The sequence below is a fragment of the Arvicola amphibius genome, chromosome 9 (assembly GCF_903992535.2).
Source record: "Arvicola amphibius chromosome 9, mArvAmp1.2, whole genome shotgun sequence".
Lineage (NCBI taxonomy): Eukaryota > Metazoa > Chordata > Mammalia > Rodentia > Cricetidae > Arvicola > Arvicola amphibius.
Genome location: NC_052055.2, coordinates 109,143,745 through 109,165,565, shown reverse-complemented (window position 1 = coordinate 109,165,565; position 21,821 = coordinate 109,143,745). Strand labels below are relative to the sequence as shown.

Here is a 21,821-nt window from a genome sequence, read left to right as displayed (position 1 = left end):
CATGCCCTCCAAAGAATGACACTGGGCTTTGAAGGGGAAAAAAAAATCTCAGGGAATCATTTATGAATTCTTATGTTAAAATGTTGGCTCAATAGTAAAGCCACGATGGGGGCCGAGAGCTTTTAGGCTGTTTTTGTTTTCCCCCCAAGTATTTAAAAACTGAAATTCTGTAAGAGATTATCTTCGAAATGCCTTTCTTTTATTACCACCCATAAATTTTAGGAGTGGCTTTGATCAAGTGTTCTGCCAGTCTTGGTTTCTACATCTTTGACTCATACATTAATAACTGAAAACATTCATCCTATTTTTGCTAGACCGAAAGAGGAAGTTTCTAAATAGTCAGAAGGGAAACATTGAAAATAGAACAAAATAGAACACAGTAAACGATAACTAAATCAGGGTAGGGTTTTTTCTTTTTCTTTTTTTTTTTTTTTCTTTTTCCAGAAAGAGCAATACTCCATGCTGAAACTTGCCAGGGTATTTTAAGATTATTGTCTGTAAAGAAAAAGTCCCAGCACCTCGCTGTCCTCAGAGGAAAGGCATTACAGAAATGCTGCATACGATCCGGAACGGGGAAGGGGCATAGAACAATACCATTCTGGCCAGTACTTAAGACATCCCCCAGCGGGTTTTGCTTTCTAGCTCATATTTAAAATACACACTCGCAACTTGAGAAATGTGAAGAGCTAATGCTCTGCTCACCTCCTGTAGACTCTGACCCCTGGGGGTCCGCTCTTAAAAAAATGATGTTTGGTGTTTCCTTTCCTGTTTCCAGGTCCTCCAGGCGAGGAAGACACTATGTATCTCACAAAGAGCTTCTCTAAGGGCTCTATGGCCGCGTTGGGGGGAGGAGAAAGCCCTTCTACAAAATGGCAAGAAAAAGTTGTTGGTTTGGTTATGAATCAGTCCAGTTTTTAGGGCTGTGTGTCTTTGTGGGACTCCAAGAGCATAAGCGGTATTTAAAAAATAAAAAAAAAAAAATCGACAGCCATGATTTGGCCATAACAACAGGAAGAACACAGCAGAAAGTGGGGGAAGGAGAGAGAAGCAACATCTAAGCCAAGAGCATTGGCCTTGCCAGCTTGCCAGTAAGTGGTTACATATCCTTTGTTTTATTAGTATTATTTTAAGAATCTGGGCTGAGTCTCCCACTCCTGAGAGACCTGACTACGTAGCTTGTCTGAACTCATAGTGGAAGTGAAGACGTGCAAACACCTACTTTTATTTATTTATTTATTTATTTATTTTTTAATAAACAGACCCTTTAAGAGCAGAAAAGAATAACAGCAAACAGTTGTCCTCTGTTGTCAGGAAGACAGACTGTCTTTCACTGATAAGAAAAGGTTAACAAAAGAAAACAATGTCCAAAGCAGGGATTAGACAGCAGTCTGTAGAAGTGGCTGCCTCTGCTCAAACTGAGCACTCGTTAATTGGCCCTCAGGAAGATGGACAGAGGGACAATTGGAGAGAAAAGGAGTTTCTGTTCATTTCAACCATGGAAGTCTTTCACTCGTCAGCCAGAAGCCCCCACTGTAAAAGGGTCATGGGTATGGCGCTTTGACCACGTTTTAGTGGCTTTAATGGGTTGAATGGGAGTCTTGTCCCCACTGCTTAGTCAAAACTGAAGGGGCCCCTGCTCGCTGGGGGTCCAGGAGAGGCTGGATGCATGCTAGGCTTGCAGAAGTAGACAGTGTTTGAGAGTGGTTTTGGTTGGTGAAAGCTTGTTGTCAGGGTTAATCTGTGTACTTAGTAAGAGGTGGGGTGAATATGTGAGCTTGCAGGTGCCCCACAGAAAGAACTTCAGGAAGAACCAGGGTCCTGGGAAAATGGCAATCTCCCAGGTGGCAAACCCATTGCTGATAATCAGGTGTATGGTCTGAGGTCGCTGACTTCCTCACTATCTCAGTTTAACTATCTGTAGAATGGGGAGAATAGTAACGGTGCTGACCTCCTGGGTGGGCTGTGAGTTTTAGTTACTATTGGAGGGCAGAGTCATGGCTGGCCCTCGGGAAGTATCAAGGAAGAAAGGCTCTATTGAAGGCATTCGTGCAAAGCACAATTACTGAGGGGCTGGAGAGATGGTTCAGTGGTTAAGAGGTCCTGCTGGTCTATCAGAGATCTCCTGTGGGTAGTAGGTGTATGAGAGAGCGCAAGTCCCTCAGAGGCCAGAAGAGGGCATTAGATCTCCCGGAGCTGAAGTTACAGGAGGGATGTGGGTGCTGAGGATGTTGAGACATCTCTCCAGTATCAAAATAAAACCTTAAAATAAACAAACAACAACAAAACCGCTTACTGACCTCTGAGGATCCAGGACTACGCTGGGTTCCCAGCTATGTGTACAAGTGAAGGCAGCTGTAATGTGGATAGCTTTACAGAGTCTTTTGCTTTATGGGGAACTGGTGAGGGAAAAGCTTTACTCAAAATAAATAAATAAATAAATTAATTAATTAAAAAAAAAAAAGAAAAAGAAAAGCTTTACTCGTCCTTAAAGCCAGGGCTCACATAGGTGGAGACTCAGGATCTTGGTTTTGGTTCTGACCTCCCAGAAGGGAGCAAGCATAGTAGCTAGGATGGCTAGAAGGTATGGGGGATGTTTCCTCGTGTGAGGGAATGAAACGCAAAGCTCCACTTCGCTCCACCACTACACCACAGGGCGTTCACTTTGTATCACTGGTCTAGAGAACAGCTTTTTTCTCTGCCATAAAGGGAAACAGATAAAGCCCAGGAGAAAGCTCTAGGGGGAGGGGGTTGTATTAAGAGTCCAAAAGGTCTTCTGTTGCATTATGGAGGACTGGCCGCCAGTTCTTCATGCTCCCTGCCCCTGGCTCATTGATGGTTTGTGACTGTGGGGGGGGGGGAGGGATAAGGCTACGGTTAAGGCAATGGTTTGACCAGTCGTCAAGAGCCCAAAACCTTGGGCTCGTCCTTGTTCTTCTGGTGTCACCTCAAGCCACCAGCATCAGATGTAAAGTGTAAAGGTTCCCAGGGTGACACATGTATCACGTGATCCTATTGGCAGGTTCCTCTCAGGAGGATGTGAGGAGTGTGTGGGCATTTGTGTGCCATTAGTCATTTGTTCATCCAACAAAGTCAGGTTGCACAATGCTACCTTGCTAATGTTATTCAGAGGAGAGGTGAATCCGATGGCCTACCCTAAAAGACAGCCCAGTCAGGTATAACAATACCCCTGTCAAAATAAATAAATAAATAAATAAATAATAATAATAAATAAATGTATAGCTCGAGTACTTCTGGACAAAGACATAGAAGGATTTGTAGTTGTGTGGTCAGCAATGCTGGGTTGGCCCACTTGTCCCTAGGACATTCCAGCGCTTCACCAATTAAGAAGCTAAGACCCCAGTTCAGAGTGGTGTGATCAAAACTAACCCTAACCCTAACCCTAATTCTAACCTGTTCCTCTGCTCAAGACTGAATTTGTAGTTCTCTAAATCTTCTGGGTCTCTGGGTTCTGGAAGCAGCCTAAACGGCGAAGGACATCGACCCAGTTTAGGGACGGTTCCTAAGGCTCTTGGAACCTTTGCTTTGCTATTTAAAACCCGGCTCAGTGCGAGCTCCATCTTTAGACGGGGCCTTCGGGCTTTGAAAGCTTTTTCTGGAAATAAATGCCTTTTAGGTTTTAAGTGCTTTTCAAAAATGCGAGGAGTGGAAAAGATGTCAGTGACAGGCCTGGGAACAGAGGCCATATTGTTCCGTTTCTGCTGACTGCTGAGTGGCACCTCTCAGAACTCCTCTGAGTCCCCATTCGCTTCTGTCTGCTCATTGCCCGGCTGTTATTTTGATAAGGCGACTTGCAAGTCCGTCCTACCCCTAGCAGTCATTAAAGCCTCAGCACTTGGGTCATTGTGAAAAAGCTTCCGAGCTACACAAAGTCCTCTAAACAAAACAGTCCACACCCTGGCTCCAGGCTGTGGACCGTGGCGAGTTCTCGGAACTGGGCTCTGAGCTCCCACCGAAGAGCCAGAGGTCAGGAGCGCCACCAACAAGCTGGGTGCAGTCGGCAAGCCGAGCCAGGGAGGAGGAGAGAGCAGAGCCTTGCCTGCCAGTCTGGCAGCTCCCCCTAAGTGCTCAGAGCTCAGAGCCCATCCCACACACCCGCGCTAGTCACTGCTGTGTGTTTACATGAGTAATGGAGCTGCCGGGGGGAGGGGAGCGGCGCTGAGCTCGCTCGCAGCTAGGAAGCCGATATCCACTGCAAGTCCAGACTTCCAGGGATGAGGCTGGGGAGCAGTTCCCTGCCGGAACTTTCCTAAGCACAGGCGTCAATCAGGCAGATGTGTGGCGACTGGAATGGGTAATGTCTATTTTCTCTTTGCTTGATTTTGCTTGTGTGACTTTATACTGGAGAATTCCAGGCAGGTTTTCTGGGAGGGACTCGGAGGCCAGCATTTTGAGGAAGGAGGATGTGATGAGATCTGCAGTTTGGGAGAGAGGGTCCTGAGCCTTCAGAAACGGCTTCTTAGCCCACGCGCGCCACTCTGATTGTAAAGAGAGTGTTGCCTTAACTGAGTTTCACTGGCAGTAAAACTCCTCCATGGCAGAAAAAAACAAATTAGTAGGAAATAGCGTGGATGTAAATTGAGTCCAACATAAAATGTTCTGAAGTCACTAGCTAAACGTGTGTATGTATGTATGTATGTATGTGTGTGTGTTCATGTGTACATGTGAGACGAATAACAAGAGGCTTCCTGTTGCTCAGATATGATTTTTCATAACTGTTCTCAAAGTAATAAAAAATGTGGGTGATTTGAGAGCTCCAGAGAGATTGGGGGTGGGTCGCACATTTGTCTGGAGTTGGTTAATGGGCAACTCAGTGAGTTGGTTGGTTTTAGATTTTCGGGACTTGACTGACTGATGGAGCTGAATGTGAGAGCTGGTGGGGGGCAGTCAGGGCACCCCACAAACAGCCCAAGTTCATCATCACCTGTGTCATTTGTAACTACGACTTTAATAACGCGCCAAAAAAAAAAAAATCAATCCCCACAGGAGTCAGGCTAACCCTGTGTAAGCTTTGGGATTTATTTTAAATAACCCTCCAGATCTTCATAAAAGTATATTGAGGAGGAAAAGAGAACACGCTGACTCAAGTCTTTGCCAGATTTGCTGAGATTTGAGACACGCTGGCCACAGTATTATCAGAAAATGTGTGTAATAGCAGCTTGTTACTGTGAGCACCTCTCACCAGAGCTGTCTCTCTCATCAGTATGGTAATTTGAAAAAAAAAACGCTGCTGTCTCTAAAACTCTTCCAACAGAGTAATGTTTTCAATGTTCCTTTACTATGACGCCATCACAGGCTGGCGTATCATTTTGAGTTTCAAAGAACAAGATACCAAACAAACAGAAGGCCCGCTCTCCAAGTCTAGCTAGGGGTTACTTCTATTCTGATGGTGTATACTGGGGGTTGGGGGGGGGAGCGGAGCACAGGGGTGAGGGCGGGTAGGAGGGGGCGTGTGTCTTCCTCGTCAGCCTCATTTTATTTATATTAATTAGACGTGGGAAAGTTTATAGCTTAGCCTCTACCAAGGTTCCACCCTTCAGAGACAGCAGCATCCAATAAGAGCTGGTGGCTGGCGTATGCGAGTCTAGGCTATCCTAGAGCACTATAGTAACCCTCTGTGTCTTTTACTGAGAATGTATGACGATTATTATTCTCCGTTTGTTTTCAGCGCCAAATCTTAAAGGCAGACCGCGCAAAAAGAAAACATGTCCCCAGAGAAGAGACTCCTTCAGTGGCTCGAAGGACTCCAGCAATAACTGTGATGGTAAAGCCATCAGCAAGGTACGATCCTCCTGATTGATGCTTCTTGTGATTTTCCCCTTTGACCTCCCCAGTAGCTGGTGTCTCCGTGGCTGTGTTCCATTTGGAATCTGCCTTTGGTGTTTGCCGCTTCTGGAGCTTGAGGCCGTGTCTGGACCGGAGGACACTTCCCCTGTGGTTCAGGGTGGGGAGAATCTGGTAGGAGGCAGGCATTTTGATTAGTCAACAGAATGACTTCCCACCTCCCGGTTTGGCTTGTTGGGTAAAGGACATGATTAAGTGTCCGCGTCACTGAAGCTGAGATTTCATGCTAGATGACACAATGACATAGTTTACTCTGCGCGTATCAAAAATAGACCAGCAGAACCATCCTGTCTCTGAGTGTATACATCTAAATATGCCTCAGAGATTAACTGGAGATGAAATTAGAATTGGCTAGAATTAATCTTTTATGGTCATGTTTTTTTTTTCCCCCAAGAGTCACCTCTAATTCATATTGAAGTAAACTAGAAATACATGGGAGGCTGTTTATATGTGTGCGCACACTCATAGAGGTGACTATGTCTTAAAGCCCTCTCTGAATGCAGAAGGAAAGCCTCTGCTTCAGAGGCCTGTTGGCCCATTTCACGTGAGCATTCTCTGGAATCTTTGAAGCGCCTGAAGTCTTGAGTGAAGAGTCACTTCATGTTTGTAGACTTACCTTTGCGAGTTTTCTGAGCTGGGGGTCACGTTTCCACATTCTGGCTCTTGAGTGTTTTGTGTTTCATGTTGTTTTTAGGCAAACGACAGTTCGAACCCATCTAGATCAGAATAAAAGATCAGATGGGAATTAGCAAGGCAGTTCCAGATCCGAGGGCTGACGCGTGCTGAGTGTGGGGGGGCACATTGAGTATCAGTGGAGATTCTGACATAGAGAAAGAATGGGCTGAGTTTCGTGTTGCCTGCCCTCCGGGGCTTGGACTGTGCCCTCTGCCCCCTTCCCAGTGTGTCGGAGTGAACTGTGAACCTTTGCATTCCGTAAATCTTATCTTCAAGTATCACTCCTACCACAAAGTTCTGAGGGCTCTTTGGTTAGGATTTTGTCATGCTCCCAAGATTTCATAGGGTGGTTTTTTTCCATAGGGCTTTTTTTTTTAAAAGCCAATTTACAGAAGTGTATTTTTCATTTCTCTGGCTAAACACAAGCCTAGCATTCTCTGCAGTTGCCTGTCCCCTACACACGTGACCTCTGCACGTGAACACACGTGGATGCCACGAAGGACGTTCTCTGGTGATTTGAGCATCTCCACCCCCGAACTGCCTGCCTAGGGCCTTGGTGTCTTCGGCCTTGAAAGATGGCAGTGTAATGGATTCTCTCCCTGAAATGCAGGCTGAGAGTCCTAAAAGGTAATACAGGTGGAGTGAGGTCTTACCATGGCGGACATTCAACAGAGAATGCCGTGACCATGCTGTGTCTTTTCCGGATTTTCTAAACCTGAGCCCGCCAGGATGGAGCGACAGCTAATGTGTGGGAATTACAAAATTCACACGAGGTCTCACAAAACAGAAGACTGGCTACTTGAATGTATGAACTGGTTAAATGTTCACTGATTTACTCACTTTATGAACCAAGCCTGGGTTTTCCTTCACCCTCCTCCCACGAGTGCAGCCCCTGACCATGGTCACCATGGGACAGACCATCCTTCCAGTGTTCCTGTGCTGTGGTCAGTTTCTGGGGACTGGTGGAATATCTTAGCTCCTCTTGGAGTCTTGGATTACAGTCTTGCCTTGTGCGCTTCAAATGCGTCTGGAGAAATCCGCTAACTGGGAAAGATTAATTTTAAACTATGGTGAGCATTTCTGTTGGCACCTGTCTGGAAAATCCTGCAAGAGTAACAAACCACCCTGGAGACCATGCAAGCCATTTAAAAAGGTATTGGGGTCTTAAAGTGGTCTTTTGCCATGAAATGTTACAGTAAAGATGTTAAGTCTACAACCATCTGCTTATTTCCGGAACCTGGACCAATATTTTACATGATGGCGAGCTGCTTGGTTCTCAGACCCGTGTGCATTTTCAAAAGTGCCTCAGACAGACCGTTTCTCACTGTGGATAAGTGCCAGCTTCCTGCAGCTCCACACGGCGGAACCTTCCAGCATGGACACACCGGTTTGTCTCTGGTCATGATGTCACCTTCAGAAGGTTTCACTCCTTCAGGTGTGAATGGACCAGCACCATTGTAACACACTGTTTTTCCTGGGAGACAGAATTCTGTGGCTTTCTGAAGACATGTGTCTCATGCAGAGGAAAAGCACCAGCCCTGGGATGGCATTATGACCAAGATCAGCTCGGATCCTGTTGCTTGCTGAGACCATTTATTATCTAAGATCCATGGCCAAGGCTTGGTCGACTATACTAAAGGGCTGTTCTTGGCTTAGATCTCTAGTGATAAGACCTGTAGTGATGGAAAGTAAATGCTCGTGTGCGTGCGTGTGTGTGTGTGTGTGTGTGTGTGTGTGTGTTAAGCATTTTCTAAAGACTAGACATCTAACAGGTGGTTTCCATGCTGGAAGGAACATGGAAAGACAAAGGATGCTACTAAACCATGTGTCCACCTATTCTGTCACGCTCTTGCCATTCCATGTTGGAAGTACGATGCGTGCATTACTTTGTGCCCCAGTGATTATCACCCTCACTTTACCAAGAAGCTAAGAGTAGCCTGTTCCTTGCTGCTTCACCACAGTTTGGCTATGCTGCTGACGGAGGAGAAGCAGCAGTAACCCAATTCTGTAGAAGAATGTGGTTAGTCCCAAATAGGTCTACAGCTTCATTGAGAACATTAAATGGCACTTCTATAATTAGCGTCCTGTCAATCACGCTGAAAAAAACCTCAGAGTTCTTAGCTCAACAGGTGTGTAGTGCTCAGGCCAGGACGCTAACGGCCACCCTTTAAAGGTCATACCTTCTCAAGGCCACGTGCTATTTTCCATTTTAACAGTTGAATTACAGTTAATTCCGTTAGATTAAACTGCTGAGACTGTTTTCGAGTAAATGTAGGGGAAACAGGTAGACAATACCTTGACCAAGTCTTAACCAGGAAACCAAAAGCTCACTGGCGCTGAGAAAGGATGCACTGAGCTAGGCTGAGAGGCAAGCCACCGCTCACTTGTTACCTTCTTGGGGAGCCTCCTCCATCCCTTTAGTGGGACCCCTGGAATGCAGGATGGAGTTCAGCAGGTGGCAGCAGGGCCTCACTTGGAGCCTTTGTCGTGCACAGAGAGGTGAGCCACTTTCAGCCCTGGCTTTCCACTTCCTTCTAATGGTTCCGCTCTACATGTACAAGAGAGTGCTAAGTGTCTGTCTGCAAACCTCTGAGTCCCCTACCCAGGGTGCTCCTGTCCTTATACAGAGGTAATTGGCGCCTGGTATCACTGCGAACTAAAGCGACGACTGCCTTTCACACACAGCTCGTAGCTCTGCTCTCCTCTGTGTGAGATTGATTGAGGCCTGGAGGCAGGCAGAACTGAGTTCTGAACTTGGCGTTTTACATTTCAGTAGCTGAGCACCCAGGTCTCCAGCCTCAGTGAGCTTTTCTCTCCTATAAAATGGGTCTAAGCAGCTGCCTTCCACAGTTCCTGTGGACACTGACAGCACCTGTGAACGGAGCAAGGTTGTGTAGCTCACTCTCCGCACAGCCTAGGTACAGGGTTCTTTCTCCTGATTGGCTGGATGCACGCAGGGGAAAAAAAAAACCCGCTCCTGTGACTTGAGAACCACCTTGTTCTCTTTCGCACTGGACTCGATAAATCACGTTTCTCAGCAGAAGATGTTGTGATGCCCGGAAATATAAGATGTGCTTTCTAATTGAAAGTTTGTTTGGAGTACCAGCTTAACGTCTGTATTAAGTTTATCGTATGTACTTAAACACGTTACTCATTCTGCCTGGGCCGCGGTGTCTACGTTTTTATGACAATAATAACCTATTTCACGAGAGTCGTGAACATAAAGATTAGGGAGGTAGATAGCTCAGTTGCTTAAAATGCTTGCCTTGCAAGCGCGAAGAACCTCAGTTCAATCCCGAGAACACAAATTATAAACAAACAAACAAACAAACAAACAAGCAAAAGCAAAGCTGGGTACAGTTGCATGTGCTTATAGCCCCAGCGCTGGAGTGGCAGAGAGAAGCAAGCAGGTCCCTGGGGTCTACTGGCAATCCTCCAAACCTAACCTAATCGGTAAGATCAGACCCTAGTGAGGGGATAAACTGATGTGTCAATCAGCACTCCATCAGCACCGGGGCACCGGTGTAAACAAATAAGACAAGACAGACAAAACTGGAGTGATTTTGTGATTTCAGAGGCCAAGAAATTATGACGTGCATAAATTTAGACCCACCAGCCTAAAACTTGGCAAGGAAAGTTGATGATGGCACTGAGAGCCACAAGACGACTGTCTCCCAATCATGTCACAAAGTTGAAAGGTTTGAGAATATTGTCAGTAAAAATCCTATGCGGGAAAAAAAAAAAAAGAGAGAACACGTTTTCATCCTATTTCCGCAGCACCAGTGAGTTGCCCAGAAAGTTTCAGGACTGTGAGACCAGTCTGAAGTTAAAGCGGTGTGCTCTTTTGAGAGAGGGAACGCTAAGGAAGCCCTCTTAGAGAGGATGTGTTCCCCTTTAGTCAATAAACAGAACCCTTTTCATGTGCTTAGCGCTCAGAAAGACCCACAGAGGCTGTGCAGTCTGAAACGGAACAGTGGCGAATCGGTGGGACATTTCTATGCACGACGTTCCCCATTGCTTGCCCTCTTCCCGCCCGATGTCAGCCGGGAGATGTAAAGAATATTGGAATGTACACATTCCCCATGGGTGCATTTGAACTCCGAGGCTGACCCTTTGTACTTCCCCCTTTTACAATTAAAATAACTCAGCAACTTAGCGTTATATTTAACAACCATCAAAGGCCGCTCTACAACATGGCCGTAAGGAGGGAACATTAGGTTAGCCAAGCTCCAAAGCCTGCCCGTGGTGTGGAAGGAAGAACCATGGAGCATCCGCCTCCATTTATGTCTTAGTTGAGGGGAGGGGCTTTCTAGTTGTTCTGCTTGGTATTTTTAGCTGCCCTCTCCTCCTTTCATTTCTGGCAAGAGACCATTTCCTTAGCATGTCTCAGCTGAAGGAAAAACCAGTCCTATTAAAAAGCCAGCTTTTAGGTATACTGCTTTGGGTTATGTGTGGGTAGCAGCCTCAGGTGACACATGACAACTGACAATGGGTATATCCCAGCATGGAGAGCTCTCTCAGGTGCCCTGGATAAGAAATACATGTGTCTCTCATTTTTATATGATCTAATACAGTATCAGGATATTATGAAAGCAAGGTTTCATCAGTGACGTTAACAGCAGGGGGGGACCCTCAGGAAGAAACAATGTATCAAGAGGCAAATCAGTCATCCTACCGGACAGCAACACTATTTCTGGTTGATATGAATGTACTGTGAAGTATAGAGTATACAAAAGATGCTGGCACAACCAGGCCAACTGTGGCCCTCTGAAGACCTGTTTCTCAATAAGTTTTATTGACATCCAGCCCCACCATTCATTACGGAGCACACCCATGCTAGGCTGGAGTACTTGTCGTCAAGGCCATAGGGGCACAAAAGCCCACCGTGTTTGCCAGGTGGCTCTTTACAGAACTTCGTCCCCACGTCTAGGGAAGTTCTTACGCAAGGCTGTCTTTTGGTCCCCCTATCCTGCTGATTCCCCGTCAGGGGGAAGTGTCACTTAGATGCGTCTTTGCAAGCCTTCCGAGGCGAGGCTTGATTTGATAGACTGTTATTCCTTTTCCAGGTGAAAGGTGAGGCCAGGTCAGCCTTGACCAAGCCGAAGAATAACCACAGCAACTGTAAAAAAGCCTCAAATGAAGAAGAAAGCCCAAAGCTGTCCATTGGCGAAGAATGCAGGGCCGATGAACAAGCCTCTCTTAGTGGCGCTTATAAATACATGAAAGAAAGAAAACGCCCATAGAACGAATTCCCTACTTGGGTTTCAAACAGAGTAAGTATACTTGTTTTTGTTTCTGAAATATCAAAATTGCTCAGATTCTTTGAATTTGCAAGGGGAGGGGGGCGGGGAATAGAATTCTTTTTTTTTTTTTTTTTTTTTTTTTTTTTGGACTAGTGACTATGTTGAAACCCTAATCTAGGCGGGGTGTTTTCTGTTTATAGTAGATCCACGAATTGTCCAAGCCAAGAATTTTCTCCCTGCCTCTTCCGCTCGCTGCATTGTTGCCTTGTGGGACAATCGCGGGGATATTTATAGGCAGGGACTCCGAGGATGAGGCCTGGAAATAGACGTGTTGAAAGCTTCTAGTTTTCTGTTTTGTCAATCTGGAGTGTCTGTAACTCCTTTCTTATGAGATAATGATGATGATGTGGCCTTATCAGGCCCAGATGTTGCCTGTTCGGAGACAGCTTCTAAGAGGAAAGCCTTTAAAAGTGGACAAAACCGCCACAGAGAAACAAAACAAAACAAAACAAAACACTCCCTTAGTCTTAAACTTGGCTTCTTTTTTTCTTTCTTTTTTTTTACAAATCTGAATTCACAGTAAACATGAAATCAGTCCACTAAAGGGAAGTCCAGTTTGGAGCAACTTTGAGTTAGCTGTGCATCTAGGTGTTTTTGTGTGTACAAGAGAGGAAACTCATAGCTTGAGCAGAATTCCACTGAAAAAGAGAGGAAAATCCCAGATCCTGCCCCTGAGTTCACAGCCAAATGTATATTTTGCTCTGTCTGAATTGACCGGTGCCCAAAGCCATGAGCCCTCTTGGCTTGTAATAGCATTTCCCCCGAATGCATCTCCTAGATTAAAACCATGTGCCATTCTGATGAAGACCGGCAAACCTGTATGTTTACAGAACAATTTACATAGCTAATAAGCAATTGGCACTGATGCAAGAGCACACTCGCAGCCATTATAAACTTATATAACGACAGATGATCACACTGTCTGGAAACGGGCTGCTTGGAATGGAAGTCAAATTCAATGCTCTGTGAAGAGCTCTGTCCATTATCAGGCCATTCAGCGGAGGACCAAGGCCGAGGCAGGGCTCTTGATGGCCTTGGAAGAGTACAAGGTTCAGTGTGGCCTCACAAACATGTTGTGCTCAAGAGCCTTTGTTTTTTTTTTGATTGTTTAATTCCCATTCTGTTCATTTCCCTTACCAGAGGATTACTTGATGCCCAGTATCCTCACACACCGAGGTATCAGGCACAAAATGAACAACAACAAAATCTCTCAATCCTGATTGAGCAGAGCTGCGTGACACCATAAACATGCGAATTCTATACACAGGATCTGTTAAGGAAAAAGATACATTTTTTTTTCTTAGTATCCCGCAGGTATCACACAGGCACCGTTAGGGAGCTCAGGGAGCTGTGACTCCATCCCTCTGTGAACGACTATCTTCCCTTACTCTGTAGTACTCATGCCTTGGCATGTGACCTGTGTGTTCTCTACTCACGTGCCAGCCACATGTTGGCAAAACTACAGCGTGATCCTTTACTATATCCTCGCTGTCCAAAACAGTCCAAGGAGGTAAATGTGTAAAGCGTAACTGTTGATTGATCACAGAGAAACCTGATCTGAAGGAGGCGTTACCATCCCCACCAAGGGTTTCTTTCTGAGACTGGAACAAGACCCACCCCGTCCTGAATTCCCACACACTTCCCCAAGGTCCTTCCAGTGTGTTCTCTTCCCTTGTGGGTGATGGTACAAACAACATTATGCTGTTTATCCTTAAAGTTCAACTGTCTCTGTAGTCTTGTAACCATCCTCAAGAAATATTTCCAAGTATTAAACATAGTAGATCCTATAATGTTGAGCGCCCTTCAGCGGAGTTGTTTCCTAGGAATTTAGGTCTCTGGGGTACAGTTGATTTTTGTTTTTTTTTTTTCTTTCTCTTTCTCATTGAAAAACAAAACAAAATGTTTGAATTGACATTTCTTGGCAGTGTGTTAATGCAATGCTTATCTAAATACTTATTGTCCCTCTAACAGTTAACCTTTGGACTATGTTTCAAGCTGCTCAAAAACTGGGAGGATATGAAACAGTAAGTGTTTAAGCAACTTAAACGAAATAATTTCACAATCTGACTCCCCTCTCCCCGCCCTGTCTCTGGCCAAATGGGGAAACTCAAAAGCAAGCCCTCACTTGGCTTGCCTTCCCAATGGTTCTTCCACTTTGGGGGGTGGGGGGACGTTTATTGGGCCAGTTTTGGAAATGGTCCCAATTAGTTCCAGGTTTGGCAAAACCGTAAACTTGTCGTAAAAACTACAAGTGGAAAACATATGTAACTCTCCCCTGTCAGGGAAATTAGTTGGGTCTGTAATTTTTTTCCCATGTGAGAAAGGGCTATTATGTACAACAAGCCAAGATTGCATAAAAGAAATCTCCCTTGGCAACCTACCTGACATCTGTTCATGTCTAATATGGGAAATGTATTAAAGGCTTTCAGAAGTAATCAGGATTGGCCATTAAGGAATAGAATACAGCAGGGCCTTCTCTCATTGTAGGGCAAAGAGGCTTTATTAGACAAGGGTCACTGCTACATAAACAGGAAGTTATCAAATTTATTCAGAACGGGCTCTGACGTTCTTTATCAGCTAATTCTAACTGACAGGAGTGAGTTATTTTTAGCCCACGGGAAAATTTGATGGCCATGGATTTTTACAGCGTGTATTTCTGAGCCAATAAAATGTTAGAGAGACAAACGGAGATTAAGATCTTGAAATGGGAAAACAAAATAAAAAAAAAAGATCTGCATTAACGTAGCACAGAGAGACGACATCTGTAATAAAATTAATTGACATAGGAAGATGGCGTCACTGAAACATGTTTTCTCTCCCACACGATGATCAGATTAAGTCGTATAGTTCCTTTGGCAATGGAGTGGGAAATTATTTCTTTTCTTCCCTTAAGGAGTAATCCGAGAGACCTCTGTACTGCAGTAAAATGACAGCAACAGACACCAAGTCAAGAAAATGATATTTCTCTTACCCCAAACTCCTAAACCAGTGGCTCTCGCCCTGTAAGGCATAGTGTTTCTCAAACTGCGAGAATGGGTTAATGTCAGAGTCAGGGCACAGGAAAACACAGGAAGTATGATTTGAGTCAGATACCCTGGTATTTACCATAGAGATATCTGCTAGGAATTCTGCCTAAAAAGTGATGTGAGTATGTGGCTTTACAAACCGCTTAATGGATGGGAGCACATACGTTTATAAAGAAACCTAGCACGTGCGCACGCATACAATATTCATCCCACAGATGCAAATTTACTTGAGAGATTGGTTTTTATAAAAGTAGCCTGTGTGAAAAGAAATAGTCCTGGCTAAATCTGCTGATGGATTAGGAGACAGACTCCCTGCCACAGTTACAGCTAGCTCAGGCTTCTGCAGACTCGTGAGCTAATTATAGCAATCCCCTGTGCAAAAAGATGGAAACTTAGTCCCATCAGCTCAGGAGTCACCTTCTGAAGCTAGTCTTGTAAGCTGATCTTTCAGCATGAAGACTACGAGGCCTCGCTTTTATGAACTGTGACCGCGGTTGGTTACATGATATTTGTTCAGGGTTATGAAATGTCGTTTTCAAGCTCTGGGGCTTCATGCCATGAGCAGGCTTCACAGAACTAGTGCTCCTGGTTTTCATATCTTTTTGTCTTTACTAAAACATCAAGTTGGTGTAGAACATGCAGAAGAAACTTCCGGTAAATTTGGGGGTATTTGCAGTACTCCTGAGGGAATAAAATCTGTTCTTTTATTGAATGAATGAATGACCATAAATCAGCAAATCACCTGATTGTTTATTTACTGATGTGTGTATATATATAATATATTTACTGGTATATATATAAAAAATATATATATAATATATTTACTGGTATATATAAATATATGTAATATATTTACTGGTATATATAAATATATAATATATTTACTGGTATATATAAATATATATTTATATATTATATTTACTGGTATATATTATATGATATATATGCATACACACACACACACACACACACACACACACGAATTAGACAGCACGAGAGGAAGGAAAGATCTAAGCTAGCCATCCGGATCCTTAAAGTACTTACTTTCAAGGTGTCAGCCATTAAATTACGAGTGAAAAGTCAAAAAGACCATTGCCCTGTAGAAACAAAGAGCTAATGCCCTGCAGAAACAAGGGAAGGGGCCTTCATGGCTCAGCAGTGCTGAGATGATCTGCAGCTAGGTGTGTTGGATTCTGGGTGTTATGAGATGATCTGGAGTCGTGGGTTGATGTTTTGGATCCACCTACAAATGATCACAGCCTTCCTTAGGGAAGAGAATTGCGATCCGGAGGTAGAATAAACTCATTACAGGGAGAGGTCAGGCAACTTAGAGTGACTACGCGACTGGGGACCAGGGCTGAGAAGAGGGTTCTTGATAGATGAAGGCAAGAAAAGGAGACCACGAGAGAAGGGTCTTGGATGCTGTGTCTGGGGATGGGTTAGTAGGCTGCGGAAGGGAGCGAGCTTAAAAAATACGTCATCCCGCCGGGCCATGGTGGCGCACGCCTTTAATCCCAGCACTCAGGAGGCAGATGCCGGTGGATCTCTGTGAGGTTGAGGCCAGCCTGGTCTATGAGAAGCTAGTTCCAGGATAGGCTCCAAAGCTATGGAAAAGCCCCTGCCTCAACCCCCGCCCCCCCCCCCCCCCAAAAAGATGACATCCCATCTCTAGGGATGAGTTGCTCATCTCTCTCTGGGACTGTGAAAAGTAACTTATCCATGGTGGTAATCTGTACCAATGACAAGCGGAGTAGGCTGGTGACTCTTTTATCCATTGTCTCAACTGCCTTCAGCTCAAACCCTTATGCCTACGTAGCATTTGTGGGAGAATGCATATTCTGGAGGAAATACAGAGGACTTAATTGATATCTTCTCTCCATCTCTTATGAGAAATTTTTTAAAGAAATATAGAATTTTTAAAGAAATGTTCTCCCCTCCCTCCCCCCCTCCTTCTCTTCCTCATTCCGTCTCTTTCCTAGCTCCCTGCTCTTGCTGCCTATGACCATGTTTGGCACTTCACTTATTTCTAACACCCTCCACACTTAAGCTCTTAGCTATCCTAGATAAACGATAAATCCCACCCCACCCCCACCCCCAGAGTATTTGGACTGATGAAATTTAGATTTCCTCGGGAGGATTAGTTGTAGTCTAGAACATTCTAGAATGTTTTGTTTTCCCTCCACTCAAGAACAACACAGCCTTTCTGATAAGTATTTTCTTTTCATTCTGGGGAAAGTGCCGATACATTTTGAATGCAGCTTAGAGCCATATCATTTTTGAGTAAAGGAAATCGTAGTGCCGTGACAGATTAATTTTTTTTTCCTGACTTGACCTCTGCATGGAAAAGGATCCTTCCCTTGCTTGTTCCCAGTTTATGTTTTGAAGGAAAAGGAGTCTTATGAGACCGTCATGGTGGTCTTCAGAGACTAGTTTGCTGGCAGTCCCCATGATCATATTTTTCAGATTCTGGCTGCTGGCAGTCCCCAGTATAGTTAGCTCTGTCTCCACCTAGTATAGGTAGGAGGAAAGGGAATTATAAGCTGCTGTCTCTTGTGTCTTCCAATCCTAAGAGTTGCTCATATATCTAGAAGATTTGCTTTATATTAGGAATGATTTAGTGTGAAAAGAATTATCTAATGACCTCACTTTTGTTGACATCATATTCCCGCCCACACCTGGTCTGGTACTGTTCCTAGTGGCATTTGGCTTCAACTATGTCCTTAATCAAACTCAAATATCAAAGATTAGAAATTGGTCTTTGAGCTAGTTTCTTGTTTGCCTGCAGTCCATGGCTCATGAATGCAGGCAAGTACTGTATCACTGAGATACATTCCCAGGCCCCATCAAGTTATTACCCAATATACATGTCTAAATACTGATGTTTCCTAGCAACAAGCCAATTACCATTTGAGATTATATCTGGTTCTTGAGGGGAAAAAATGTAAGAATTCAGGAGAAAGGTTAAAAAAAAAAAAAACCTAGGTAATGCAAATACTCAGGACCAGGACAGCCCAAGCATAAAGTTTGGAGAAGTGTTACTATGTGCCTGGCTGAAGCCAGCACTCTGGATCTGGGAACAAGACCATCTTACTTGGCTTGCTCTCGTTTGTGGCTGCAAACGATTCCAAAACTTCTGGCTTGGATTTTGGATTATGGATTATTTCATTTCGGCTCTTCACAATCCTCCAGTTGAATTTTTTTTTTAAGTGGAGCAGGGGTTTCATTTGAAGGCTGTAGCAGTGACTGAAGAGTGTACACTTCTCTCAGGCTCTCCTGCCTCTGCTGGAAGTAGATCTAGTGTCTCTCCACTTTCAGGTGCAGGGATCATAACTGTATCTATGTTTAGCATCGTAAATGTATCTAACAGATCTGATTCCTTAAAACATTGCATCCAGAGTGCTTTGATTGGTTGCTAGTAGTGCTACCCTCTTCACAGACTTCTGCCTACCTCTCTCCTCCCAGATATATTAGACCGTAGTTCTCCTCGTAAGAGGCAGAAAAGAATAAAGCTTGGTCCCCGCGCTAGGGTCCTTCCTGTGCATTTGGGCAAACAGTTACCACTAGAGAAGTATTTGAAATATGAGGCAGGACATCAGCTAGAGTCTGTTAAGATGATTTCACCATGGCTGACCACCTGACAGAAAGCCCAGAACAGTATTCCGAGAGATAGTAGTATTAGCGCAATGCATGTTGAGGGAATGTTACCCCAGAACAGAAGGAGGTACCAGCAAAGTAGTGCTCCCCAGCCCCACCAATCAGGCAGCTTCATGTTTTCATCTGGGAGAAGTCCCTTGTCTTCCTGCCGGATTATGCTTTGACATCAGGTTCTGGCTCTGACATCAATTTGAAGACATCCTCTGACTCTATGCTTAGCATTCTGGACATACAAAGCCTTCGGCTTTCCTTCTCAACTGTCCAGGCCAAGGATGATGTCATGTCGTTTTGAATGGCTTCAGTTCCTGGAGTACTACCAGGAATAAAAAAGTCATCCTTCTTGGTTTCAGCCCGCCCTCAAGGTGTCCACACAAAACTCTGCTTCTCAGGCAGCCTGAGCAAGGCTAGGTGCAAGCACATGCATTCCTTGACTTTGTGCTGACTTCCCAGGCTTAATCCACTGGGAAAACTCACGTCCAAAAAAAGCTTCTGATTCTGTCATCTTCACTAGAGCCCCAAGTGCCAGCATGATATCATCCCTGTGACCTAAAAGGTAGAGAAATAAAAGGCTACAGGACTTGTGCTTTAAAAAGTGACTGTCCCCAAACTGGTGTGTGATGTGTGTAATTGTGTGAGTATATTTCTCTCTATGTGTATGTGTATATAGTTGTGTAAGTACACATGTGTTTGCATGTGTGATTGTACTTTTCTCTGTGTCTGTGTATGTACATGTGTGTAATTGTGTAAGTACATTTCTGTGTGTGTGTGTATGTATGTGTGTGTGTGTGTGTGTGTATAAAACACCTTAGGTGTAATTCCTCAGATGCCCTCTACCTTTTTTACAATGAGAATATCTTTGATTTACTGTTTCACAATCTAAGGCATATGAATAATATACTTGGTGGATCCACCCCCCAGCTCTCCACTTCCACTTTCTGCAGGTGCATCCCATCATGTCTCTCTTCCTACTTCACGTCTTCTTTGTGTGTGTGTGTGTGTGTGTGTTTTATTTTGTTTTTTTTATTTCTCTGTTTTGTTGATAGTGGCTTTTGTTCTGTTACTCGCTGTGTCCGATAAATGCTTGCTGGAATGCTGACTGAGCTTGCTGGCTTCGTCCTGTGTGGGCCTTGTGCAGGAACCAGAGCTGCTGCAAACTCTCGAGTGAATGAAATGGTCACATCGTGTCCAGATGATAGGCTGTCACTGGGTTTTTTTTTTTTGTGGGGGCGGGGTGAGTGGGGGAGTCTTGTGGTTGTTGTTTTGTTTTTGAGACATTGTCTCTCATTGGCCTTGGTATTACCAAGTAGGTTAGACTGGCTGGCCAGTGAACCTCCCAACCCCCAGATCCACCCATCTCTACCTGGCCAGTACCGGAGTTACAGGCATGAAATACCCCACCCATGGCTTTGTCCATGGGCGTTCTAGAGAAGAAACTGGGTCCTCATGCTTATGGGCCAGTATTTTACTGACTGAGCTATGTCTCTTTAATCCCTCTCCAAACATTTTTGAAACAACAGGATAGTTTTTATCAATACAGCTGAGGAAGGAATCAGTTTTCTTCCACTCATTAGCCCTGTTTTCTCAGACAAATGACCACACGGAGAACTCCTTTTTCTATACCTCCAAAATAGCACCTGTGCTTTAGACATCACCTTGGAAACCCACATGTGAAAGCCATGAATGCCTGCTGAATTGAATGGGTGTGGTGGTGTCCTTTTCCGAGTTCTTACAGCTGTACCTACACTAAAGAAAGAAGTGGTTCTCAGCCATCTCCAGCGTGAGATTGTCGTGTGTATCCAGATTGATTCTTACACTGGGGTGTAGTCTCCTCCTGACTATCCTTTGTGGTGTCTGGACTCACGCTACCCATTAAGTTAGGAAGCTTCAATGCCTTATCCACCTCTGATCTCCTCTGCCTTCTGCCCTCTTCCCCCTTTCTGCCTCCATCACTCTCTCTACCCAGTGCTGTCCTAAAATGGGATGTGGCGTAGGTAGATGGCCACGTCCTGAATCCCCAGCATCTTAAATGAGTTCCTTGGGAAATAACAGCCCCCCAAAATGACTCAGCAGTGAGAACAGCAGCGTAGTCCCTCCATTCTAGCTAGAGAGACAAAGGGTCAACCCAAATGGAACCATTTAACTCCAGTATGCGAGAGAGAGAAAAATCAGAAAGGACTGTTCGTATCACCTTTAGATTGTTGCTGACCCAAACCCAAAGGCTGAGGACTCGGGAAAAGCCTTCATCCCCAGCATGGGTTGTCTCTCAGATCATCCTGACTGATGGGGCGGTCGCTTTGATAACAGTACAAAGACATTGGCTCTTGGCACCAGAAGGCGACTGTATGGATCTGGGTTTACTCCTCCTTGTGCTGCGGGTCTCCATCTTGAATCTCAGTTCCTTTCCCTGTGATTGAGATCCCAACGCCTGTCTCCTAAGACATGGGCAAGGGTTCAACAGAGGCGCAAACTGTTGACTATAAAATGTAAGAGGCAGTTGGTGCAGATGACCAGAGTGGGAACTGCTGCTGGTGTGAGGACAGGGACGCGGGAAGGCTGTTACTGTGGTCCTATGTCCTGAGCCCTCTCGTCACCCAAACGAGGGCCTCGGTACCAGGCGCTTTTGAGAAGAGGAATTTTGCCTTTAAGGGTGGGGATGGGGGTAGGGGTAGATGGGGATTGACAGCCTCAGACTAGATCAGCTCAAGGCTGCATCATTTCCAAACTGGATGGAGATTGCGATTAGACATATAATAATTACTGTGTTTGCAGTGTCAGGAGAGAAATTTGACTCTAAACCAAGCTACACACATAAGGGTTTTACATCGTTGTCCCTGCTGCCATGTGTACTAGGTGGCCCTGTATATTGAAGTCAGATGATTAAAATGACTCCCTGAGAAATTGAACAGTGTAAGACTTCACGTTGTCTGGGGGGGCCTTACTTGGCCTATAGCGGGGTTTAAGGAAAAAGGAGGATTTCTTTTTTTAAACATGGCAAAGGCGCCATTTTGCTAGTACCCCCTCTTCCTTAATTAGGATCGGTAACGTAGCATGTATTGTACACCGAAGAGTTCCTCCCTGTGACCTCCGCTGACAGTGGTGGTATTTTTTTTTGTTTGTTTTTTGTTTTTGTTTTTTGAGACAGGGTTTCTCTGTGGCTTTGGAGCCTGTCCTGGAACTAGCTCTTGTAGACCAGGCTGGTCTCGAACTCACAGAGATCCGCCTGCCTCTGCCTCCCGAGTGCTGGGATTAAAGGCGTGCGCCACCGCCACCCGGCTAGTGGTATTTTTGAAAAGAAGCCTTC

At 44.9% G+C, this 21,821-nt stretch overlaps 1 protein-coding gene across 1 annotated transcript in view; it reads left to right on the top strand.

Moving 5' to 3' along the window:
• The window catches only part of Arid5b (AT-rich interaction domain 5B), a 175,670-nt gene that overhangs the window by 130,660 nt on the left and 23,189 nt on the right, over positions 1-21,821 (top strand). The window contains 4 exon segments of the mRNA XM_038342229.1: positions 5,687-5,799; positions 11,604-11,763; positions 11,766-11,810; positions 13,812-13,864. Of these exon segments, the coding sequence (XP_038198157.1) occupies positions 5,687-5,799; positions 11,604-11,763; positions 11,766-11,810; positions 13,812-13,864 (371 nt within the window).